Raw genomic sequence first — 26,266 nt, 5'->3', positions numbered from 1 at the left:
TAACTGTCTTGCACATGTCAGTTCTCAACTTCCTGTTTTGCAAAATGCATGCCAAAATGAGTCCCTGGATCTTCAGGACAAGGAGGAAGAAGGGGACAAACACTGCCGCCTGGTCATATCATTCTTGGAAACAAGGCATCCTTTTTCCTCTTGAAGATTTTCAGCTGACATAATAAGCATATTAACAACTTTGAGAAGTCTTAACTTTTTCTCCCCAAACTTAGTATGATCCAGTCTTCTCTTAGATTTTTCTCTTTCTCTCTTTTCCTCTGTCCCTCCTGCCCTCCTTCCCCTTCCCTTCTCCCCCCCTTTTTTTTTTGGTGGGGAGTGGTGGAGTGGAGGCAACTCCTTAGCTTCCAGTTTAGGAGGACAAAACAAAAGGAACATTTCCACCTTGGATCTGCCTTTTAGATTGTTCATTTTTTCACTGGGTATGGGGAAGAGACACAACCTCACGAGTTTCCTGACAGTATCATATTGAATAGTTGGCGAATGTGGATTATTATCTGCCAATCACCCAACAGATACTGAGTATATGCTAAATGCTAGGCGTTCTCTTGGTTGCTGAGGATACGGAAAGAGGGGAGGCCAGTCTGAGGAGACGATATTTAGGCTAAGGGGATGAAAGGTCAGCTATGGGGAGATAGGGGGTTAGCCCTAATAAGTGGTCCAGATTTTATTCTGAGTGCACTGAAAACATTTTACTAAACATATCATTCCAGCCTGAATTTTAGGCATGAGAATCTTGCCCTCTATATCTTCACTGATGACCAGAAACTTCAAATATCACAGAAATCAAGTCTTTTCTCTCCATTCATTCATTTGTCCATCCATCCATCCATCCATCCACTCATCCATCCACCTATCCATACAATACTCATCTCTGGCTTCTGACATGCCGGGCACTGTGCTCACCATGTAACAAAGATGTAAAGATAAAGAAGACAAAGCTTCTCCTCTCAAGAAACTTATTATCTAATAAAGTACTTTAAGTGTGAAAGAGGCCTAGTAGAAGTATAAATGATGATGCTTGCTCCAGTAAATTACCTTGCCATTTTTCTCAGGGACTCAATGTATCTACTGGGCTTCCCAGGTAGCTCAGTGTTAAAGAATCCACCTGGCAATGCAGGAGACACAGGAGACGTGGGTTCGATCCCTGGGTCGGGAAGACTGCATGCAGTGGGAAATGAAAACCCACTGCATAATTGTTGCCTGGAAAATATCATGGACAGAGGAGCCAGGCAGGTTACAGTCCATGGGGTTGCAAAGAGTCAGACAGAGTACACATAGAATGTCCCTACGAGGACTAAATCTTTGGGTAGAAATGTCACAGAACTTTGTGTTATTTTATCATATTCAAAAGCATGCTAAGCAGAACTGTTTGGTCCCTGAATTTTGGTGGCGCACAGAAACTAGGGTAATAAGGATTTAAAGCTGACACATCAAACTGAGTTCATCTGTCACACCCATCAGACCTCATCTTGCTTAGGGGCTGATCCTGTACTTGATGTCTGTCCTACGACATAGTTTTAAAAGCCTTCGGAAATTTTCTTTATTTCATTAACCAATGCTTTCCCCCTTTCTAACACTTTCTTGAAATGCCTCTTATAAAACCCTTTTTCTCTTTCTTGAGACAAAGGAAAGGAAGGAAAATACTAGCATCGAAGCATATGCTAAGGTAATTTAAGAGTTGTGATAAGCCAAAAGGAAAAGATAAACAGCCCCCAGAAACCCACAAAGTTAAAGAGTTTGTTCCTTTTTAAGGACGTCTAATTGGACACAGCAGGGGGTCTTGATCAGTGTGCCTCTTGTTTTATGAGCGGAATTTTCTACTACAATGTAGAAAGTTAAAGAGTGTGCTTAATGTCTCTGTAATTGCTTTCTCACATCTATTGTTCAACCTTGAACTGGTTGGACTCCTATTGGAGGGAGTAGGGCCCTGGAAAAGTAGGAATCGCCTCTGAACCTGGAGAGCTTTTCAGTTCAGTTCAGTCGCTCAGTCATGTCCGACTCTTTGTGACAACATGAATCCCAGCACGCCAGGCCTCCCTGTCCATCACCATCTCCCGGAGTTCACTCAGACTCACGTTCATCGAGTCAGTGATGCCATCCAGCCATCTCATCCTCTGTCATCCCCTTCTCCTCCTGCCCCCAATCCCTCCCAGCATCAGAGTCTTTTCCAATGAGTCAACACTTCGCATGAGGTGGCCAAAGTACTGGAGTTTCAGCTTTAGCATCATTCCTTCCAAAGAAATCCCAGGGCTGATCTCCTTCAGAATGGACTGGTTGGATCTCCTTGCAGTCCAAGGGACTCTCAAGAGTCTTCTCCAACATCACAGTTCAAAAGCATCAATTCTTCAGTGCTCAGCCTTCTTCACAGTCCAACTCTCACATCCATACATGACCACTGGAAAAACCATAGCCCTGACTAGATGGACCTTAGTCGGCAAAGTAATGTCTCTGCTTTTGAATATGCTGTCTAGGTTGGTCATAACTTTTCTTCCAAGGAGTAAGCGTCTTTTCATTTCATGGCTGCAGTCACCATCTGCAGTGATTTTGGAGCCCCAAAAAATAAAGTCTGATGCTGTTTCCACTGTTTACCCATCTATTTCCCATGAAGTGATGGGACCGGATGCCATGATCTTCGTTTTTTGAATGTTGAGCTTTAAGCCAACTTTTTCATTCTCCTCTTTCACTTTCATCAAGAGGCTTTTTAGTTGCTCTTCACTTTCTGCCATAAGGGTGGTGTCATCTGCATATCTGAGATTATTGATTTATAGTCTGCCAAATCTTTGGTCTGGGGAGCCTGAGTCACTTTCCCATTGTGAATTTCTCTTGTGATCATTCTAGTCAGTGAGTTTTGAGTAGCCTGAGCCCAGCTGTTTACAGAGGTCTTGATGAAGAGGAATATGGCAGCAAGAAAAGAAGAAACGAAGCAGAGCAGTGATGCTCTATCTCTGTCTGCCTTCCTGCGAAACCTGAGTGAATGTCAGGTTTGATAAGGGAGTCGGGAGGAAGGCCCCTCTATGGGGCAGAGTGCTGGATTCTGCTGTCCACGTGGGGCGCTGTTACTCTCAGTCACCAATAGCGATAACTTCCACGTCTGCTTCCCACTGGGCAAAGCAGAGGCATCTTCCCCCTCACACACGATCTTGAAGTAGAATGATCCCTGTGTTAGAAGTGGTGAAACTAAAACACAGAGAACTTAATTAAAGATCTTGCCCAAGGTAACACGAGTCCAGGTGGAAAAGCGAGTAAGGCACAGACTTCGGATGTCTTGCCAGAGGGTTTTTCAGAACTGTGATGGACACAAGATGAAGGCCCGGGCTCCCACCTTGACCCCTGCTGAGGAAATATTTCTCAAGTGCTCTGTCTAGCCTTGACCTCTGAAACATAATAGGTATGGAAGAGAAAATCCCCTCCTTCCCCAAATTGCTTCACACATGCCCTCCCTTGTAAAGCTCTCTCCAGATGATCTCTGCTTTGGTTCAGAACCCTGATAACAAGCAAGGTGTGCTACCCTCTCATTCCTTCACCCCATGAAGGAAAACTACTCCTGTGCAGAGATCCCTTCAAAGCTTGGGTGCACTGCAACACAGGGATGTTTCTTATATCAACTTAAGTTGATCCAGGTTACTCAAAACATGCAACTCTGGGCATGACTGTGGGCCAGGCGTGCATCTTCCATTCATTTACAAAGAACTGTGTTTGGCTTATATTCATGTAGTTGCTGTTTTCTCCATTCTGGGAAATTTTTTTTTCACATTTAATGTTGCTGAAATTAGGACTTCATGATTAACATGCGTGGTTAAAGTAGTGTTTCTTATTTCTGTCCATGAAATGCTATAACTAAGTCCAAAGTGTACTTACTATCAATGTCATCTCACAATCTAGAATAGAGCCTAAATTTATGTATTTCTAACACAAGCCCCTTTCACAAAGAACTTAAAGACTTTGTAAGAAAATACAATGAAATAGACTTTTCTCCGCATAGGAAGTCTCCTCTTTGTAAAAGCTGAATCTTTTCCAAAACAGGTTAGAGTAAAATTAAACCCTAGAAGCCTCTGCGTTATTTTGAAAAAGGGATCCGATCTTGTGCTGCTGGGAGGACATGGGCAAGTTCAGGCCAGGAGTGTTTCAGAGCTTCAGAACTCATGAGGATCAGACAGAATGCCAAAAGGAAGACAGGGGAGCTAAGCTCTGGGGTGACGATGGGACTTCAAATCCAGGCAGTGCCCAACCCCTGTGACATGATGGACATACAGTAAGTATTGAATTAAAATGTGCTGACACTCTGTGGCTGCCAAGTACTAGCCCCAGAACCAGAGGTGAGACCATTTTCCACACTGGATACTCCTGTATCAAAAATAGCAACAACAAAATATGTGAGTCTGAAGTCTTCCCCATCTGGCTGCCTTGCCAGTGACCTTAGCAGATCAGCATAAAACTCAGCTATGTTATAAAGATATCTGGTCCACTTTCCATGACCCACGTACGCTCTCCTTCCTCTTAACTGTATACACTTATTGATAAGTCCACCTAAAAATTCAGAGTAATTGTGCAAAGGGACCAAAGAATTTATTCATTAGCAGTTATGATTTTACTTGGTAAATAAACTCATCACTGAGAGTACAGGAAGATAGCAGTTGAAATGTACTTTGAAAGAGTTGCTGATAGCTTAGGGGAAGTTAAGAGCAATCATGAAGGTAACAGCCTATTTTGAGGGGGGTGGTCTAAGCCCAATGTGCAAGAATTCTATTAGTTTAGTGTGTTAAAGCAATGTTCTGAAAAAACATATATGTGTATTTTCACGAAACAAAAATGAGAAAACAAACTATGACTTAATGCATGTGACTAGGTAGACAAAGTCCTACAAAATAGATTTTGGTGGTGGGAAAGTCAGGAGATTAGAGACTAATCTAGTTTTCTGACCTTCAAATATTTTATCTCTTACGTGAGGATAATGAAACTCTTTACATCCTCCTCACTGTCTGGTAGTAATGGGGTTTTAAACAGATAATGCACATGACAGAGTTTTCCAAAGGCAAAAATGGTATACCAACAGGGAGATTATTGCCAATAACATCATCATCATCATCATCCATAAGCTAGATAATTGGGACCACAAGTTCAAATATCTGAAGAGGCCAAGTCAGTCACAGGAAGAAGTCAATGGAAAACGCCGACCCCATCTGTAATGGGCAGCTCCTACTTGACTCCAGGTATTTGTGGCCATGATGTAGTGCAGGCAAGTAATGCTAGCTACGTTATTTCAAGAAAGAGAGTCTTATGAATGTTTATATAAAATATCCTGCATTTTCAACGTCATCACCTAAACAAATCACATAGGTTTGCAGGCTTATGTGTCCCAGGGCCAGATATTTGCAGCCTCTGAGATCATGTACACGGACTTCTTCCTTGGAACTATCAAGGATACGTAGAGAAACATTAAGTGATAATGATCATTTAATATCATCATCGTATCACTATCATTATTGCTATCACTGTCACTATCATCACCACCAGCAATCTAGAAAGGGACTGCGGTTTTAGATTCCTACCTTTGGGAAGGAAAGAGCTTTTAAAGAGAAGTAACAGAACTGGCAACTCAAGACATCCCTACAAGTGGACTATATGCTTTGTGCCTAGTTATTCTTTTCCTAGAAGTGTGACTTTTCGGAACATCTGGCCCCAGTTTTCCCAACGCTCAGTTCAGTTCAGTTCAGTTGCTCAGTCGTGTCCGACTCTTTGTGACCCATGAATCACAGCACACCAGGCCTGCCTGTCCATCACCAACTCCCGGAGTTCACTCGGATTCCCATTCATCAAGTCAGTGACGCCATCCAGCCATCTCATCCTCTGTCGTCCCCTCCTCCTCCTGCCCCCAATCCCTCCCAGCATCAGAGTCTTTTCCAGTGAGTCAACTCTTCACATGAGGAGGCCAAAGTACTGGAGTTACCAACACTAGAGAATAGAAAACAGAGGGTCCAAGAAGAGAAGTGACCACTCAGTTGACACCGTGAGTTCTAGAAGCAGGACTCGGGTTCTGATCCCCTGGTTCCCCCACTGTCTCAGGGCTCTTTTCTTCTTTGCCATGATTTTCTGTCTTTGTTTCACATTCTTTTTATCTTCCAAAACCCTTTCAGCAATTTAAGATCAATAAAAAGAGGCAGAAAAGGCCACGTGTGCCCAGTATAAGACTTTTTTCCATCCCTGTGAATTATTTTCACCACCCATCTTCAGTCTCTTATATGCTGACCAGTCTTCAAGCAGAGGTGCACAGGTTAGCAAAAGAAACAGAAAGCAAGCATCCTAGGATTTAAATAAGTGGCATCCCATCCTATTTCTTCCCACTTTTTAAAGCGAATTGCTCAACCTGAGAGAGAACCCACCTAGAAACAGGGGTGGGAGCATAGGCTGATAAAGATCACTGCGCCAATAAAATTGCTGATAGAAATGTATTAGAGACAATGGTTCCTGCAGAAAGAGTAACACATAAAGCAATATCTAAAGCAGGCAGAGAGGAAGCAGGGTGGGCAATGGTGAGGCGCCCCAGGGAGATGGAAAAGGTCATTGAGATGAAAATAACCTTGGGAACTTGGAAAAAGTGCTCCATTACCACAGACGGGAGGAAAACCCAGTGTCCAATCAGATGGAACAGGCTGAAATGCGATTCCAGTCAAGTGTGAATGCCACCAAATGCACTGTGGAACTACTGGGGGTGGGGTGGGGCTGGCAGAGGGAGTGTGAGCCCTGGCCCCACCCCTCAGTCCAGGGGTGGACATCAACACAGTTGAAAAGCAGGCGTTTGTAAAGTCCTAATTTGCACACATGCATTTTGTAAATCCTGGGTGAAGGTGAGGGGTGAGAAAATGTGATAAAGATAAATCAAGGGTCTTTCTGTGAAAGGGCAGGACTGTTCCACTGAAGTATTTAAAAAGACGCTACACTGTCAGCTTAGCTGTTTTTAAAGCAAAGGGAGGCAAAATCTGCCTTTAGAGTAGAAGCGGGAACGAAAAGACGATTGATCATTGCCTTCGTTGTTAGCTTCCCATGGTTGAGTGTTCACTGATAGAATTGGTTCAACTCCAAGATGCTGTCTTTGAAACAATTATTGTTTTCCACTAAAATACAACTCGAGCAGAAAACATTAATTGAAGTGATAACTGCCTAAATGCTTCAGTATCAAAAATGCATGTGCCTTCACATCTCTGGGCTTTACGAGCACGAGAAAGGAATAAGCATAATAAGCAACAGAAACCATAAAACAAAAGATGAGATAGAAAATGACAAGAGAGAAAGAGGGCTGGAGGCCCAGGCAGAATCAGGCAGAAGGCTGGTCCAGGAACTTTAAAGCACTACAAGAAATAGTTTTTCTACCCTTTACTACTTTATTCAGATTCTAGAGTTGAAAAATTAACTATACTGCTTTTCTTCACTTGCTCCTGGCTTTCTCTGCCATGCACACCGCAGCACATTATTCCACCAACCAGAAATGCCTTCTTCATTTTTTACCTTTCCTACAACAGGATGAGGAAAACAGCCTAGGAGCCAGGGTCTGCCCCCACTACTTTCTTGGACCATTCTTTGGAAACTGAAAATACTCTCTGAGCACCTTTGCTCTACCCGTTGACTTCATTCCTATTTATCTGTTCATCCCACCAAATATTGATTGAGCATCAGCCCTGTGCCTGGCACTGTGCTTGTTAAATGCATAGAGTCAAATGGGACATAAGAGATACAGTGCTTGTCTTCAAAGAGCTTAAATACAATGTTGAGTGCAGTCAGATGGTGAGTTCAGTAACAGAGGTCACCTGAGAGCTACAGAAGGGAGATGGAAGAGAGTCGAACCCCGATCCGGTAGACCAGAAAGCTTCCCAGAGGAATGAGCATCATGCACAAAGACGCTATAGCACAACTGTGCCACATTCAGGAGCTATTTATGGAGTGCGGCAAAGGGTGAGAGATGTGGATAGGGACATGCACAGGAGTTTTTTGTGACATGCTTAAATGTATATTTTATATCCAAGGAACTAGGGGGTCCCACCAAAGAGTCTGAAGCAGCAGAGAGACTTGTTCAGATATGCGTTTATATGGAAACTCTGCTAACTGCAATTTAAGAAAGAGTTAGACGATACAGGCAAAAAAGAAAGAAGACTCAACTAGAACCAATTAGCTCTTTAGGCCAAAGATAATAGTCATTTGAGCTAGGGTAGTGGTAGCAGGGATAAACAAATATTTAAGAGTCCAATTTGATAGGGTTTACGATGTTCATTGCAGCGCTGTTTCTAATAGTCAAGACATGGAAGCAATTGAATGTACATCAGCAGAGGAATGGATAAAGATGTGGCACCTATATACAACGGAATATCACTCAGCCATTACAAAGAATGAAATAATGCCATTTGCAGCAACATGGATGGACCCTGAAAGTGTCATTCCGAGTGAAATCAGTCAGACAGAGGAGGAGAAATGCCATATGACACACCTTATACAGGGAATCGAAAAAGAAATTATACATTTGGACTTACAAAGCAGAAAGGGACTTGCAGACTAAGGGAGCAAACTTCTGGTTGCAGGGAGGAAGGAGTGGCAGGGGAGGGATAGTCAGGGAGTTTAAGATGGACATTTTCACACTGCTGTAGATAAAACGGATAGCCAACAAGGTCCTGCGTTATGGCACATGGAACTCTGCTCAATGTTATGTGGTAGCTTGGATCGGGGGGAGTTTGGAGGAAAATGGATACATGTATATATATGGCTGAATCACTTCATTGTTCATCTGAAACTATAACAACATAGTTAACTGGCTTTAGCCCAAGACAAAATAAAAAGTTGAAAAATGTGAAACAAACAGATTTGATAGCGTTTGGCAATGTATTCTCCATAGAACTGAGGATCAGGAAGGCTGTTTTCTAGGATGCTGGCTTGAGCAACTGGATGGTGGGGCATGCATTGAGATGAGGAATACCAGAGATGAATCAGATGCAAAGAACATGTTTGGGATTAAATGCATCGAGCTTTTGCAGTTTCATCTCAGAGCTGTTGTATTTGAAAGGCCTATTGGACATTCCAGTGGTAATATCCAGAGGATGATTAGATATATTGAGTAAAAGATTTGACCTAGAGAAATGGATATCAGGGTCATAAACTTACAGATAGTAATTTTAGTTATGAGTGTAGCTGATCATCCATAGTACATAAAAAGTGAAATAAAGGGGGCCTGAGTTTATAGATACCCTGACATTTAAGGGATCAACAGAGAAGGGGGCATATATAGGAAGACAGGATCACAGGAAAGAAAATGAAAAGAACGTGGTATAAACATGTCAAAGGAAAGGGCATTTCAAGGTGAAAGGAGCAGTGAAAAAGGGAAACGTAAGATGTGATGAGATGTTTATTAAATTTAGCAAATAGGGGGCTATTTGTGAATGTAGTAAGAGCTGTTACCTAAGTACGTGAAAGTAATAAGTTGCAGAGCATGTGGGGAGTGCTAAAGTTGAAAGAGAGGCCAGATAAGTCTTTCAAGAAATTTTTCAAGGGGAGGAGTACTTCTCCACTGAATTAAGTCCTTTTGGCAAAGGTCCTCTAGGGGAGATCCTTAATACAGGGAGAAGGTGGGACCAGATAGAATCGAAAGCATGAGACGAGGGAGGCAAGAGCAATGTTGCTTCTTCCACTGTCACAAAAATAAGACAAGAGGCTTGAGCTCTACTCTGAAGCCCAGCATCTAATAGCTCTGTTCTGCTTTGTACTCAGTGGGATGCTGCTGTGGATGAACTGTGTTCCTCCAGAAGATATGTTGAAGTCTTAACCCCTGGTCCCTGTGAAAATGACCTTATTTGGAAATAGGGTCTTTGCAGATGTGATTAAAATGAGGTCATACTGGATTGGGGTGAGCTCTAAATCCAATCACTTGTATCCTTATAAAGAGAGAGAAGGGACTCCCCTGGTGGTCGAGTGGTTAAGACTCCACCTTCCAATGCAGGAGACACGAGTTCAATCCCTGTTAAGGGAACTAAGATCCCACGTGCCATGGGGCAACTAAGTCCATGTGCCTCAACTAGAGAGCCTACGTGCTGCAAGCTACATAGTTCCCACGCTCTGGAGCACACGTGCTACAACTACAGAGGAGCCCGCATACTGCAATGAAGAGCCTGTATGCAGCAGCAAAGATGCCGGATGCCTCGTGCTGCAACTAAGAGGCACCACAGTCTAAAATAAACACTTTTTTTTAGAAAAGGAGAGAAAGCAATTATTCTTCAATTAAAAGTAAATAAATTAAAAAGAGAGAGAGAGTGAGTTTAGGGGACCTAGAAATACATACAGGGAGAAGATGGTCATGTGAAGATAGAGGCAGGGACTGAGTTATGCTGCTACAAATAAAGAATGCCAAGGATTTCCAGCAACCACTAGAAGTGGGGAGACACAAGGAAAGACTGTCCCTTAGAACCTTCGGAAGGAGCATGGGCCAGCCAACACCTTGAGCTTGAACTTCTAGCCTCTGGAACTGTGAGAGAATACATTTTTGTTGTTTCAAACCACCTAGTTTGTGGTGCCTTATGACAGCAACCCTAGAAAACTTATAGATGCTAAGAACATGCATTTCCCAGGTTAGTTTCTCAGCTTATGACTGTTCCACCAAATACTCATCAGTGGAAGCAACTATCTCAAAAGCACCATCAATTCAGGAGAGCAGATGCTAGAAAGAATGGAGAGAAATATTCTTTACGTCCAAGGAAGATAACAGATTGGACAAACATACACTTTTCTCATCATGCCCTAGGCTGTCTCTTCTGTTCTTTCTAACAGTGAGAAACTCATGCCCACAATCACAGATGACCGCAGACCTAAAAGCATTACAACGACCTTCAGTCAACTGGCCCAGGTTAGAAGACCTTAACTGGGAATGCGTCCATCTTTTTGTTGCCCCAGTCTGCATGCGTGCTCAGCTGTGTCTGACTCTTTGTGACATCATGAACTGTAGCCTGCCAAGCTCCTCTGTTTGTGGGATATCCCAGGCAAGAATACTGGAGTGGGTTGCCATTTCCTTCTCCAGGGGATCTTCCTGACCCAGGGATCAAATTTGTGTCTCCTGTGTCTCCTGCACTGCAGATAGATTCTTTACCACTGAGCCACATGGAAAGGCCCTGCCCCAGTCTACCTCGGTCTTTTTAAAGCCTAGATCAGTAAGGATGTCTTAGTTCAACTCAATCTATACCGAGGGCTAAATGATATAAAAAGACCAAAGAAATGACCCTTGTCTTGAAGTGGTGACAATTTAATGTTGACAGGAGTAACTTATATGCATGAAATACCAAGAGAATATTACAGATCAGAATGTAATGAGGTGCTAAATTGAATACGGCAGCCTATAAGACTGGTGCAATTCTGACTCTGGCTGGAGTTGGGCTATATTGGTTGAGAAAGATGTGGGGAAAAGATGGGACCTGTGCTTACACGGATACTGGGTTAGTAATGAGGAGGAACAGTGGTTAGGATACCTCCTCCACTTCATGCCATTCTAAGCCTGGGATTTTTCAACAAGGCTGGGGGCGGGGTTTGGATGAAGTTCTAAAGCCCTAAATAACTCCACAGGACTCCCTCATCAACAGTAGCAAATCTACAGTTTCGATGAAATGTTTCAGTGACAACCATTCAAATTCCCATCACCTGCTATCACCTCAAAGACATAACCTCTAATCAACATATGTATGTTGAATGAAATCTGGTAATATTAAACAGCTATCGTTTGAGTATTCTAACATTGTATGAAGTGTTGTGCACAACCAATTCCTTGTAGTTTAATTTTTTTTTCTGTTTGTAAAGAGAAAAATGCACATAGTTTAAAGAATTGAATAGTTCTACAGTATTTGCTTCAAAAATAGCAATCCTTTTGCATCACTACCAACTTCTTCTTTCCCAGAGGCAACTACATTTACCTTTTTTTTTTTTTTTTTAGCTGATTATTTTGGTATTTAGCTCCAGGTTTATAAATAACATGCTTTGCTGCTATTTCTTGCATTTCCAATTTTAGGCATTATCTAGCGACTTCTCACTAGAAAAATGCACAGCTAGCCTTTTTCTTCTACCTGCTCCATCCATATATGTAATGTACTCTTCCATCTCCCCGTCCTTCCGATATAATGCTTAGATCAATATTCAGTGTTTAAGAGCTGAGCCATGTTAGAAATGATAACTGTCTTTCATTTCTTGAACAACTTTTTCATTGTCTTTTAAGAATTTACTTAAATTTATATATGCTTCTCAACACTGCAGACTGATTTCTTTGTTCTCGTTATACTCCTTATTCACTCTGTGTCCTTGGGCAAGTTAAACTCTCTGCACCACAGTTTTTCCATCTGTTGAAAAGGAGATCATACCAACCCACAGTGTAATGGTGTCAATGTCCTCCAGCCAAAACACCACTAGGAACACACTGTGGTCAAACAAAGTTGGGTTAATTAACTCATTGCAAAGAAGGTGCCATGGGGTGCTTCAGTAGAAGGGTATTAGAGAGGGCTATGTTGAATAATTTTAGGGAGGGGTCAAAGAAACAGGCTCCCTGCATTTGGCGCTGTCAGATAGTGGGGATAACCCTACAATCGGATATCTCAATATATTTCATGTACAGGAAGGGTTGAGTAGAAGAGGCTAACACTACCACTGGTAAAGAAAGTACTGTTACTCATTTTAGCCTGGAGTGGGGGTGTTTTGTACTTTTCTGTTTGGGATAGTGACTTGGTTTCTGTCTTTATTCAGGCAAGAGTATAAAATGGCCTTGCTTTCATTTTATCGTACTTTATCTCAAACACAGAATAGTCCTGATGAATGCTAGTATTCTTTAAGACTGTTTAGGTTCAAGGGGAACGCCAGGCCAGTTCCCCCCAACAGAACTTTTGCCGAGATGCTAGTGTCAGGCTAGTTTCCAGTGTTCAGGGCTGATTTTCTTCTTCTCATAGGTAAGGAGGATCAAATGAGCTGCCAATGTAAAAACCATTAGCACAATGGCTGCCATAAAATAAGCCCTTAAAAGTGTTTGTAATATGACACTAAAAGCGCAGGCAACAAAGGAGAAAAATAGGTAAGTGGACAGACAACACTAAAATTAAAACATTTTGCATATCAAAGCACATTCAACAGGCTGAAAAGGCAACCTCCAGAATTCAAAAAATGTTTGCAAATTATTTCTAATAAGAGATTGATATCCAGAGTACAGGGCTTCCGTGGTGGCTCAGACAGTAAAGAATCCTCCTGCAATATGGGAGAGCTGGGTTCAACCCTGGGTTGGGAAGATTCCCTGGAGGATGGCATGGCAACCCACTCCAGTATTCCTGCCTAGAGGAGCCTACAGTCCATGGGGTCAAAAAGAGTCAGACACGACTGAGCAACTAAGCACATCTAGAGTGCAGTCAGAACTCAAGAGATATTCTGGGTTTGGTTCCAGATAACCACAATAAAGCTAATACTGCAATAGAGTCACATGAATATATATATATATTTTTTGGTTTACCAGTGCATTTAAAGTTATGTTTACACTACACTATAGTCTATTAAATGTGCAATAGCATTATTTTGGAAGAAGGCAATGGCACCCCACTCCAGTACTCTTGCCTGGAAAATCCCATGGATGGAGGAGCCTGGTAGGCTGCAGTCCATGGGGTCGCTAGGAGCTGGGACACGACTTCACTTTCACTTTTCCTTTCCTGCATTGGAGAAGGAAATGGCAACTCACTCCAGTGTTCTTGCCTGGAGATTCCCAGGGACGGGGGAGCCTGGTGGGCTGCCGTCTCTGGGGTCGCACAGAGTCGGACATGACCGAAGCAACTTAGCAGCAGCAGCAGCAGCAGCATTATTTTTAAAAATGCAACACATATACCTTAATTAAAAAACACTTGATTGCTAAAAAATGCTAACTATCATCTGAACCTTCAGTGAGTTTGAGTAATAACAGCAAAGATCACTGATCAGCGATCACTGTGCCAAATATAATAATGAAAAAGTGAAATATTTCAAGAATTACAAAATGTGACACAGAGAAACAAAGTAAGGAAATGCTGTTGAAAAAAAATGGTCCTGACAGATTGATTCAGGGGTGCCACAGAACTTCAGTTTGTTAAAAAAAAAAAAGTGCAGTAAAACAAAGCTCAATAAAATGGGATACACTTGCATATAAAGAACTCCTAAAATTCAACAACAACAACCTGATTAAAAACTGGGCAAAGAATCTGAGAAAACATTTCTCCAAAGGCCAATAAGTACATGAAAAGATGCTCAACATCACTAACCATCAGGTAAACGCAAATCAAAACCACTTCACATGCATTATGATGGCAATTATAAAAAAAAAAACAAAGAAAATAACAAGTGTTAGAAGGATGGAGAGAAACTGTAACTCTTGTGCATTGCTGGTGGGGATCTAAAGTGGGGTAAGCACTGTAGAAAACGGTATGGCAAGTCCTCAGAAGATTCAACATAGAATTTGTACGTGGTTCAGTGTTCCACTTCTGGGTATACACCTAAAAGAAGTCAGAGCAGGCCCTTGAACACATGTTTGTACACAAGTGTTCACAGCAGCATGAGTCACAATAGCTGAAAGGAAGAAATAACCCAAGTCTCCAGTGACTGATTAATGAATAATTAAAATACAGAATCAAAAGATTATTATTCAGCCCTAAAAAGGGAGAAAGCTCCGACACATGACACAATCTGAATGAATCTTAAAGTCATGAAACTAGGTGAAATAATCTGGTCACAAAAAGACACATGTTCTGTGACTCCACTTATATGAGGTACCTAGAATAGTCAAATTCATAGAGGTAGAAAATCAAATGGGGTTGCAGGGGGCTGGAGTGAGTAGGGAGTTCATGTTTCATGGGTAGAGTTCTGCTGGGAAGATGGAAAATGCTGGAGATGGATGGTGGTGAGAGTTGCACAGCAATGTGTACGGACTTCTGCTGCAGAATGGTACACTTAATAATGGTTAACAATGGTCATTTCACGTTATGGAGAAGGGGACGACAGAGGACGACATGGTTACGGCATCACCAACTCAATGGACATGAGTTTGAGCAAGCTCCAGGAGTTGGTGATGGACAGGGCAGCCTCGTGTGCTGCAGTCCATGGGGTCGCAGAGTCAGACGTGACTGAGCGACTAAACTGAACTGACTGATATTTTATCACAATGTACTTGCTAAAGTAAAGAGTAAATAATATCAAACTTGATCCCTGCTCCATCTAAATCTTCTTTCAAGATACTTAGATGCATCAGAATGTCCTTTAATATTCATGACAACTTTAGGAGTTGTAGACTCTTCCTACTGTTTTACCAGTAAAGAAAACCGAGGCATAGATGAAGTCAGTCATTCATGATCACAGTGTTACAAAATGGCTGAGCTATGATTCAAATCCAACTAGTATAGATTTGAGAGCCCACTCTTAAGAACACAGTTCTTTTTAATTACTATATTGGGAGGAGTCTAAGAGATTTACCAGGGGCTGGGGTTATTACTTCTGTTAGAACTGCCCATTTGTAAAAAAAAAAAAATCTATCGTTTCATTGAGTAGAGCATTGAGACATCTATAGCAAGAGACTGGGGCCACATTTTAAAATGGCTATTTAATATTAGCTGAGAAGCTAATTAGAATTAAATATGATCTTTAAGAAAATTTGGGAAAAGCTGAAGTTCTGGATAAAAATTGTTAGGGCAGGAAACTGTTAAGCTGTTGCATATAGCTCCTAGGGCATCTCGCTTGTATTAATATCATGAAACCAGGGGCAGAGATGGAGAGGCGGAAAGTACACAATGCTTATCGACCTTGGGAATTTTGTCAACAGCAAGATTATTTGCTGAGAAGGAACATTTCGATGCCGTATGCCACTTCCATGCTGCGCATCTCCGAAGGAATTACCTGTCCATCTTGCCTGTGTGCTCATTTGCTCTGTGGTGCAGACAAGCGATCCCAACCATAGCTGGGCTGGAAACAGCTGAACCTACAAAATGCCTGTGAGTGAGCGCATGTGCACATGAGCATGCATGCATTACAAAAAGGCACAAATGAAAAGACGAGAAGGTCTGGCCTCTGTTTATCAACGTCAAGAGAGTCCCTGAGAACACCAACGTCCGATCTCAGGGTGGAAGACCTTGCTTAGGAGGTGCTCTGGGAGCCTGGGTGCCCTGCTTGCTGGGATGGCAATCAACATTTTCAAGCACGTGTCATCAGATGCCAAACCATGCTTCTCAGTCGCTGCAGGAAAACTGCAAGGAGCTACTTGGCCTGACTGCGTAGGTCTCAGTTTTGACAAAGCCCTAGAGGATGGGGTGAAATCCACATTATGCCGGAAGAGGGGTGGAGGGTAGGCTTTAAATAGGGAGGGGCGTACTTTGCTCCAGCTGGATATAAGGAACTTACACACACAGAATACTAGAGCAAGAAGAGAAGCTTTTGGGCCAGTGCTCAACCTTGACAAGTAGGGAAACTGAGGTACAGGTTTGACTATTAAAGTTCATGCTGTGAATTGAATCTTCAGCTTCTATTTTAGGGCTTTCCCATTATACCCAGGCTTCCCAAACTTGCCAGACCCTAAGAATAATCTGAAGAGAGAAGTGAAAGTACAGTTCCTGGGCTCCTCCTAAACTTATTCAACCAGAATCTTCTGCAAAGAGTCAGGGGATGCATATGTTAGCCAAGCAGAGGAGGTCAAGAGTATTTTTGTGATGTGGTATCAGTTTTTTCCCAACCTTTTAAACAGCGTAACTCGTGTCCCTTACGGCAATGCTCTCATTGTCTTTTGTTTCTCTCAATAAGTCACTCAGATATTTTCAAGGTTAACATTTAACAGAGGGGTGGGGAGAAAAGCCTCAGGAATTAGGAAGGTTAGGTTTGATACCCAGGCGGTTCATTTCTCAGCTTTGTGACTTCAGTTACTTCTTTGAGCCACGGTGTTTCATCCATGGAATGGGCACGATGGTAATCCTTTTACTCTGGGATGTGGTGGGGATTCAACGAAAGGAGGTGTGTGCTGTGCTGTGCTTAGTCCCTTAGTTGTGTCCAGCTCTTTGTGACCGCATGGACTATAGCCTGCCAGGCTCCTCTGACCATGGGGATTCTCCAGGCAAGAATACTGGAGTGGGTTGCCATGCGCTCCTCGAAAGGAGGTATATAAAGTGTCTGACATAATACCTAGTGTAGAGGGAGAAGGCGGCTTCAGGGGAGAAGCAAACTCATGTGTTTTGTGTTTAGGGCGAGAGCAAGGTGAAGGTGTGCCCTCCCCAGCCTCGAGCCAGCATCCAGGACTTGGTGCGTGCTGCTGCTGCTGCACTGGAACCCCTCTGCAGAAGAGGCAGACAGACCACCGCCTAGAAGCAGAAAGGGATTACAGGCAGCCTAAACATCTGGCCCCCACGTCCGAGCCGAAGGAGAAGAACTGGGAACCGAGCAACTCATGCACAGAAGAAATCCAGTTTGGGGATGTGAATGATATTTGGACTCGATTTCCTGGCCCCCAAGTCAAGAGTGAAGAATGAAATCTCTCTCGAACAGGCGTGCCTGTTTCTGCTGAGGCTCCCAATGAGTCCTTTACACTGGTTCTGCCGCTGCTTGTCGTGATATGTACAAGTGTTATTCAGCACCTTCTCATTGAAAGACGATCGACAAAGTTCTAGAGGGTCAAAAACAGGAGAAACCGAGCAAAACAATGGGTATATTGAATATGGTTTGTATGTTCCTCCAAGTTGGGATATTCTAAACTGCCTTCACTCCCCCTCATTATCCAGTTTTTCCATTCGCACATGATGTAAAGCATTACATTTAGCAGTTCCCGAAGACACTGATGAATTCATTTATTTAATAAATACTTATTGAGCATCCATTTTGGACCTAACGCCAGAATCCTACAGAGGAGCTTTATGCATAATGAATTGAACGTAAGAGAAGAAAGAGAAGCCGAGAAAGAACCAGGTTAACATGGGGTACCTTAAAAGAGGTGCAATAAACTGTGAAGAGATGACTCACTGGAAAAGACCCTGATGATAGGAAAGACTGAAGGTAGAGGGAAAAGAGGGCGGCAGAGAATGAGATGTTTAGACAGCATTACCAACTCAATGGACATGAATTGGAGCAAACTCTGGGAGATGGTGGAGGACACGGAAGCCTGGCATACTGCAGTCAACGGGATCACAGAGTTGGACACGACTTAGCAACTGAAAAACCACCACAAACAGTCTCACAATGTAGAAGGATTTTTAAAAGAAAACAAGTTAGTATTATCAGCACAGTCAGATCATCCATGTGTGTAAGAATTGCTGTGAGCTATTTAGGAAATCCTAAATGAAATTAAATTAGAGTGGGCATAATCTATTTAAGGAGGCAAGAAAATTTGTAACATATTAGAGGAAAAATTCTTCCCTAAGCCTAAAATACACTAGGTTGGCCAAAAAATTTGTTCAGATTTTTCTATATGCATGTATAGGAAAACCCAAATGAACTTTTTGGCCAATCCAATCCAAGGGGACGTCGTTTCACTAACTTAAAAAAATTCAGGGCACTCCCCTTATGCCTCATGAATGAGACTGTCCTGGGGCAGTGCTTTAGTCCGCAGGAGAGGATGTCATTTCTAACATCTCAAAGGCTGTCAAGACAAAGCTGTCATATAGAACATCTGCTTCTCAGGTTCTGGGTGAGGACAACCACCCCAAAGTTGACTAATTTCCATAAAACATTTAGTTATGAGCAAGGATATTTAAGGTCTGTTGCCCATGGGACAAACCGTTGACACGGTCTTTTATAGAACTAAGGTTTATCTATGGGTCAAATCAAGTTTTGCCCTTGGGTTGTACAATTTTGGCACATTAGTAGAAAGGTTTTTTTAACTGAAAATGTTCTCTATGGCTCATGAGGAGGGAGGTCATAAGACATTTTGACAGGACACTCTCTTGCACGCATTATAGCATGTTTCTGGGAATCCGTTGTCTTTTTGGCCTCACTAATATAAGGATTTGCAGAATTTCCCTGAAGCAGTCAGTTGATTTGTTTTTATCTCACCGATGTTGTGGGTGTTGGGGTTTTTCTCTTTTTGCTTTGGTTTCTGGGAAGCTTAGAATCAAGTTTTTCTATCTTAAATAATGGAACGGGACTTTATGTATATGAGCCTGTATGAATGCTTTTCTCCCTAGATTTTTCCCTTTATTCTCCTATAATTTTCCAGTTTTGGGAAAAAAAATTGTTAGAAGCTGTCCAACTTATAGGGAAGATTTAAGAGAAGGAATGAATGAATGGATGGATGGCTGGATGAATGAATGGATGAGTGCAGTTTTTTGCTTTATGATGCCAGATAAACAAGAGTATCGTTTAATGAGCTAGGCAACTGAATTCCTGAACCACTCTAGGGAACTCAGGGCTTGCTGTTTTGAAGTTCTATGTTCTTTAGGATTCACCAAGGTGATGCTTTTTAAAAAAGAGGTGGGTACCTTCAATGCGCTTTAACAAAGTGACACTCTCCAGCATAGATAGCTTCTTTGTAACACAGAACCAACGGAACGGGTCCTGGCAGATGCATACTGATTACATTTCTTCTGTATACTTTGATGTTACTAATGAGTATTCAAAATCCCTTTGTTTAGACTTTTAAGAAAATGAAAACTCAACCTTTTAGGGTGGAGGAGGTAAGTCAGTGCTTTTAGACTATAATGCAGCTGCCTGGGGATTTTCTGCCTCATATGCTGATAGCAAAATGCAAACTCCATTCCTATTTGGAAGGTAGTCTTATGCGTCCATCTGTAGGAGCTTCCATTATGCTGCCACTGGGACTCAGACTTTTTTCTTCCAGATGAGTTACTTCACAGAATCTGCAATTATGCTGTTGGAGACAAGAAACATCTCTGGAGCTGACCTGCTCTGGCAGAAGGTCAGGACACAGGATGGACCACTTGCCGGAGCTCAGTTATCTGGAAGAAAATGCTTGAGGGGATGGGAAGCACGCCTCTTCTAAGCATCTCACTAGCTGTACCTGGGTACCAGCACGATTGGCACAGATTGAAGGTTAGAGCAATTTGGCTGCACAGGTGCCAAGGTTTTAGGACCGTCTGCTAAAGAATGCCCTATAGTGATAGAAAATAATGACAGTGGAGCCATAATGGTGAAGTGTTGTTGTTGCCTTGAGATGCTCATGTTGTCAAAAGTATTTTAGTGTACAGTTTATGTCCAGTTTGTCTCTTTAGAACAGAAGCTCTTTGAGCAGGAAATGAGCACACTGACTCTAATAATGGGCTTCACCAATGTCAAGCCATAACAGCAACAATCAGAGGGCAGCAGGAAAGAAGTTTTTACCTGTCATGTATGTGCTGAAGGTGTTGGAAGGGGTTTTATTTCACCTAAGAAAGAGACAAGGACCAAACTGGTCCCAGCTCTTCAAAGCACAGGGTCATTGACAAGAGACCGGCTTCGAAAGGTCTGTGTTCTTAAGCAGCTGAACATAACACAACCAATCACGTGGTCAGTTTGTTTGTGCCTCCACAGCTACTGAAAAAGCCAGCCCCTTTCATCAGACTCAATTCACAACACCCAGGCATGGCTCTGCACTTTGCATCTTCTGTGTCAAACTCTATTTTCAATCCTTTATGTCAAATTCAAATCCATGGCAACTACATTCAGCTCTTGATAGAATTCCCACTTTGCTTTGGACCCCACATCCATTCCACAACACACGCACACACATGTGAGCACACACATATTCAAAATGGATTTGCACTCAGTTTAGCACTAAGCCAGAATCAAGAATTTTGAATGGCTGCCAGCTGACCGGAGCTTTAACCAGTTCTCAGATTAAATAACAAGGATAGCGCACATTTGGATCTTGACCCCTCAGGTGAAGAAATCCCGCCACTGTAGTCTAAGTGGAATGAAAATGGACCCTCAAATTTTCTGTGGTCTTTTTTCCTATTACTGAAGCTTAAATAGCTATCAGTCTGAAGTGAGCAGAACAAATTGGCATGAGTGAAGAAAAATGGATAAGTTTGAGTCCGAACACACACATCTGTTGTGTCCACCAGAAGGAGGTCTTGATTAGGCAGCAAATCAACAAAAATTCCCTATCAACCACTTACAATCTGATACAACAGAAAAGAAATCACTCACGGCGTTATCACCAAGAAAACATTCTAGACAGCCCTGAGGTATGAATTGACCCCTTTTATGGAAATCATCTTGGCTTGGGTATACATATATGCATAAAAGGAGATAGTTTTTAAAAGCTCATTTTCTTGCTAATAATCATCTGTTTTTAAAAAGCTATCAGCAGGTGCACCTCATTTCAAAAGGCTCTTGTCCTTTATAATACAATATTCATCACGATTACATAGTATGAAATAAAAAGCAGCTAAATATAAGCGAGGATAGTTCAATTAAATGCAACATAATCTCAGAAGCAAAGGAAAAAAAAAATGATCCTGTAGCTAAAATCAGGTTCCAATGAAAGAAAAAAGGGAATATATTTCCACATATTTTTAATTATATAGAATTTCCTCAAACATGATTTTTCATAATATATTCCATTAAGTTAACATCATATTTGAAGAAAGAGCATTTTCCGATTTCATTTTAAGCCTGATTTTGAGCAATTACAGTGTCATTGTTCCGCGGTAGAAAGGTTGAATTCATTTACTGTGTGGTTATGCTAGTTATGATTGATGTCTCTTCTCCAAATGATAAACCAATCACCCCAATGATGTAATGTCATTTTAAGAGTGCCATAATCACATTTCTCTCAAACTAGAAGCTCTGATGAGTTCTAATAAAGATTTATGGTAGATTAAAGGCCTTCATAATATCAACAATGGATTGCTCATTTGATGAGAGATTTGATTAGGCAATTTTTTTTGGAAATAGAATATGAGTTTACTAAATATATCAGGGCTGGCTTTGAAGAAGGGCATGGGCCATCATAAGTAGCAGTCCATCATTCCATCTCCTGAATGAATCATCTTTAATGTACTTAGGAAGTCCTCTCTAATTGTAGAGGTTGAGGCCATTGGTGGCATATACTCATGGATGGAGCCCAAATACAGTTTCATCAAGGAACACCCTTGGCATGGAAATCCAGAACTTTCTGGATTGCTTTTGATGGGATATACTAATGAACACCATGAGTGACCAACTCCAAAGATAACTCCAAAGCCTTGGAGGTTGGGAGCGATTAATTTCTGCAAATGTCTCTCCTTGGGCTGTGGGTACTTAACCCTAGGTGCTGCCCAATCCTACATTCACGTGTTTTGTGAGCCACCAACAGCAGAAATCAAAATAAGGCATGGCTACTTCTGGGTCTGGGGCAATTCCACCTAAGATTTAGAGATTTGGAGCTGAGGCAAGTACCACAAAATCCTCAAAAGGGGGACAGAATGTTGTGACTAGTCCTTTTGATGTGTGAATGTGAAAACCACGGTGAGAACCAAGGATTTAGAGGTGGTATTTATCATGGTACCATGGAATCAGCTCATTAATTTCAAGTGAAGTGAGACAAGTAGAGGGTCAAAGGAGAGGTCACCCTCAAATGCTTCAGACTTGGCAAGACGTTCAGCATTCACATCAGGGGAACACATTTTAATTGCAAAATCAGCTAAATAAGCAAGGAAGAAAGAGTCAGTAGCCAACCATCAAAAAAAAAAAAAAAAAAGATCTGAGATGCACACGCATTGGTCATGTTGAGGGTGTCCGTCAGCCATGACCAGAATTATAGTATCACAACATCCAATATTCCATTATCTCTCTGCACTTCACCTTTGAGACCTGCAGACTCTCACGTGCAGTTGGGGGGAAATTCTTCCCACTGAAGGAGGGCCAAGCTCTGTTCAGATAGGCCACACCTCTTCAGTTACCACGACCTTCAACAAATAGACCCTGAACCCTTAGTGTCACCAGATGGCAAAGGCACTTCACCTCCTCGCTCCCCACACCACCTTCTCCCCGGCCCTGGTTTCAGAGGCGTCGTTTCGCAGGAGACTCCAAATCATCACGCACACAATACCACATGATCACACCACAGTTTCCTTACCACTGCTGGAGGCTTGCTGGGGCCCTGAGCATGCTCTGAGCAGGTATGAATTGGGGGAGAACTCCTCATCGGGGTTGGTGTCCATGATTTGATGGGAGGTGTTGCTGTCTAGCAATGGCATCTGGCAGCTAACGGGTGGAGGATTATGGGAGCTAGGCAGCTGAGCAGATGGGAGGAGGCTAGACGAGGATGTAGGTGGAATGGGACGACCTGGGAAAGAGGACAGAGGGGTCAAAGGTCAGCAATGAGTGTCATGAGAGCATCCAGAGAAAGTTACATTATAACCACCTCACAATGCAAATATCCAAAAAAAAAAAAAAAAAAGAAGCTCCAGATGTATTTTTTTGAGTGATTCGATGGTTTTTCCAAATGTCCAGATTCATACGACTGTAGTTGTGCATTTCAGAAAATGGACATGACAAGAGAAGTGTCCATCGACACAGCTGAAATGGGATCAGTCAGGAAGACATCCACTTCCTTCCGTCTTTCCTGCTATAGTCCTAATTGGCGTTTCCACCACCTCTCAATGGACTAGCGTCCACTCTTGCCACACACCTGTCTCTGACCCTTTGTCTCTCTCCCTTCTCTGCAGCAGCCAGAATGCTATTTTACTGATAGAAATTAGATCATATCACCCTCCTTCTTGGCTTCCCACTTTGAGACCCAAACTCTTTACACTGCCCTGCATGTCTCGTCTACACTGGCACCAGCTGCCTCTTCCATCTCACCTCTGACAGGGCCCTTACCATGCTCCACTTTTATTCTTCGGCCAATGTACCACCTTTATTTCTGTTGCTTGCACACATCACACCTTTCCATCTTCAGAGTCTTTACACTTCCCATCCCCTCTAGTGGAACATTCTTCCTTACCTGCAACCTCACTGATACTCACAAGCTGCTTCCTTTCATTCAAGCCTTCCCTGTTTGCCTTCTTGAGAACTGCCCATTTATCTGCTCTATCCTGTCATCCTGTTTAAATTTCTTGACAGCCCTTATGACTATTGGAAGGGAGATATGTCAACTTATGTTATTCACTCCTATATCCTCAGTATCTTCCTAACAAACAGCATCTGTTGAATGAATGAACAGATAAATAAGGGAGACTAAAATCAAACTCATTAGTCTGGGGAAGAAGGGGAGGAGAGGCAGAAAGGGCGACACATTTGCATCTCAAAGAAGTGGCCAGTGCCACCATTGTCTGGTGGCTCAGATGGTAAAGAATCTGCCTGCAACGAGGGAAACCTGGGTTTGATCCCTGGGTCAGGAAGCTCCCCTGGAGAAGGGCATGCCAACCCACTCCAGTGTTCTCGCCTGGAGAATCCCATGGATGGAGGAGCCTGGTGCATTACAGTCCATGGGGTCGCAAAGTCAGACACGACTGAACGACTAACTGTTTCTTTCACTGCTGTCTTCTTCTGGACATCACTGGGAAATTCCTACAAGGACCATCCTCACCATGCCGTAGGGAGGAGCAGCCAGCCTGGGACGCGGTGGGCAGTGTCTTGGAGCTGGCCTTCGGTCAAGAACTTCTCCTGCACAGAAGGCTGCTGCAACGCCTCTTTTTCTGTGGCAGGGAACTCCTGGCAGCAGAACTGCTGAGTGAAGGTAACTGCTGTGTGGACTTTAACCTGATTCACGCTTATATCTTGGGGTCCTTGCAATTGCTTGCCTGCTGGTTTGTTCATTTGGAAAACTCAGAAAAATGAGCCAAGAACAAACAGTAGCCCAGGGGATATGCCCTAAATCGGGGGTTGTCGAAAAGAGGGAAGGTATTAAGAAGGCAAACTCAAGAATCAGGTTAGAGTTTCAACTCAGGCAAGACATGCCCGAGGCAGGAGAAACCCATGTTCCTGCTTTGAGATGCACTGCACCTGTGAAGGCATTTTCAGACAGCTCATTATTGTGAGGTCGCTCAGCTGTGTCCAGCTCTTTGAGACCCTATGGACTGTAGCCCTCCAGGCTCCTCTGTCCATGGGATTTCCCAGACAAGAATAGTACAGTGGGTTGCCATTTCCTCCTCCAGGGGATCTTCCCGACCCAGAGATTGAAACTGTGTCTCCTGCACTGCAGGTGAATACTTTACCACCGAGCCACCTGGGAAACCCTCAGATATTACATCTGGATGTATATTTTTGTCATCGCTTTTGTAATTGTATTTCATGATCAGTTCCCCAGGGCAGTAAATGTTATTGATAGATCATTTTGAATCAGTAAAATGCATAAGCATCTCCTAAAGGCACTCTGCTAAACACTGAGGATACAAAAGTAAGCAAGACATCATCCTTGCCCTCAGAGAGCTCACAGGCTAGTGGGAGAGGCAAACAGTAAAATGCATCATTTCAGCAGCACATGGTAAAGAGCACGATGGTCCCATGTAAGAACATGCTTCTATGGGGGCCCAGAAAGAGAGACCAGGTTGAGGTGGGGGTGGAGAGTCAAACAAGGATTCTTGGGGAAGGTGGTATCCAGGCAATCTTCCAGAGAAGAGGAAAGGGGCTCCTGGTGACATGAAACATGATGAACAACAGCACAGACACATCAAACCACGAGCCAATTAACTACCCCTTTTGAGGGTGGGAGTGGCAGAAAGAGACAGGAAACAAGGTACCCTTAAAGCTTAAATGTTAGGGGCTCAGTAACACAGTCGAAGAAGACTCATTCCTGAAGCAGGTCAGTGGATGAATGAAGTTTGGTTTAAAAAATCCAATTCATTCATAACTGTTCAGGAGCCACATAAGGCGTGATATTCTTGCCAGATGCTCTGGCAAGGGTAGGCTGAATAATCAGCTTGTGATCAGAATCAGTACTCACATTTAATCCACGTGACTTCCCCCCAAAGCTGATAAAAATACTACCATCATTATTATTATTTTAACTGATAATCTTTTTGCATGACTATCTGCCTCTCACAGCGCAATCACGACCAGTTGGGGTTAAATGATTATCATCCCTATTTTGCAGATGAGAAAACTGAGGCACAGCACAGTGAGACTGCATAGCCTGCAAGTGACGGGGGCCAGGTTTGCCTGTTCCCAAGTCTCCTCTCTTACCAGTCTGCATGCTGTTTGCCTAAACTGCATGGTGGCAAGAATGGAAGAAGGTGACATACAAGGAGGGGAGGTGATGGACAGGAAATCATATTTCAAGTTTCCCATTTCCCCATCCCAAGGCACTCTGGAGATTTCAAATGAGAAACACTGCTTTGAATAGCCATTGATA

At 42.8% G+C, this 26,266-nt stretch overlaps 1 protein-coding gene across 9 annotated transcripts in view; it reads right to left on the bottom strand.

Annotated features, from left to right (window-relative positions):
• Nucleotides 1–26,266, bottom strand: part of TENM2 (teneurin transmembrane protein 2) — a 1,060,439-nt gene that overhangs the window by 402,697 nt on the left and 631,476 nt on the right. For 5 of the 9 annotated variants that reach the window (XM_068980690.1, XM_068980691.1, XM_068980692.1 and 2 more), the window contains one exon: nt 23,048–23,257. The exons of the other annotated variants lie outside the window; for them this stretch is intronic. In XM_068980690.1, the coding sequence (XP_068836791.1) occupies nt 23,048–23,257 (210 nt within the window). The remainder of the gene's footprint in view (nt 1–23,047; nt 23,258–26,266) is intronic. 9 annotated transcript variants of the gene reach the window in all.

This window comes from Capricornis sumatraensis, chromosome 9, assembly GCF_032405125.1.
Source record: "Capricornis sumatraensis isolate serow.1 chromosome 9, serow.2, whole genome shotgun sequence".
Taxonomy (NCBI): Eukaryota; Metazoa; Chordata; class Mammalia; order Artiodactyla; family Bovidae; genus Capricornis; species Capricornis sumatraensis.
The sequence above is the reverse complement of the archived record's forward strand: the minus strand, read 5'-3'. Positions and strand labels throughout refer to the sequence as shown.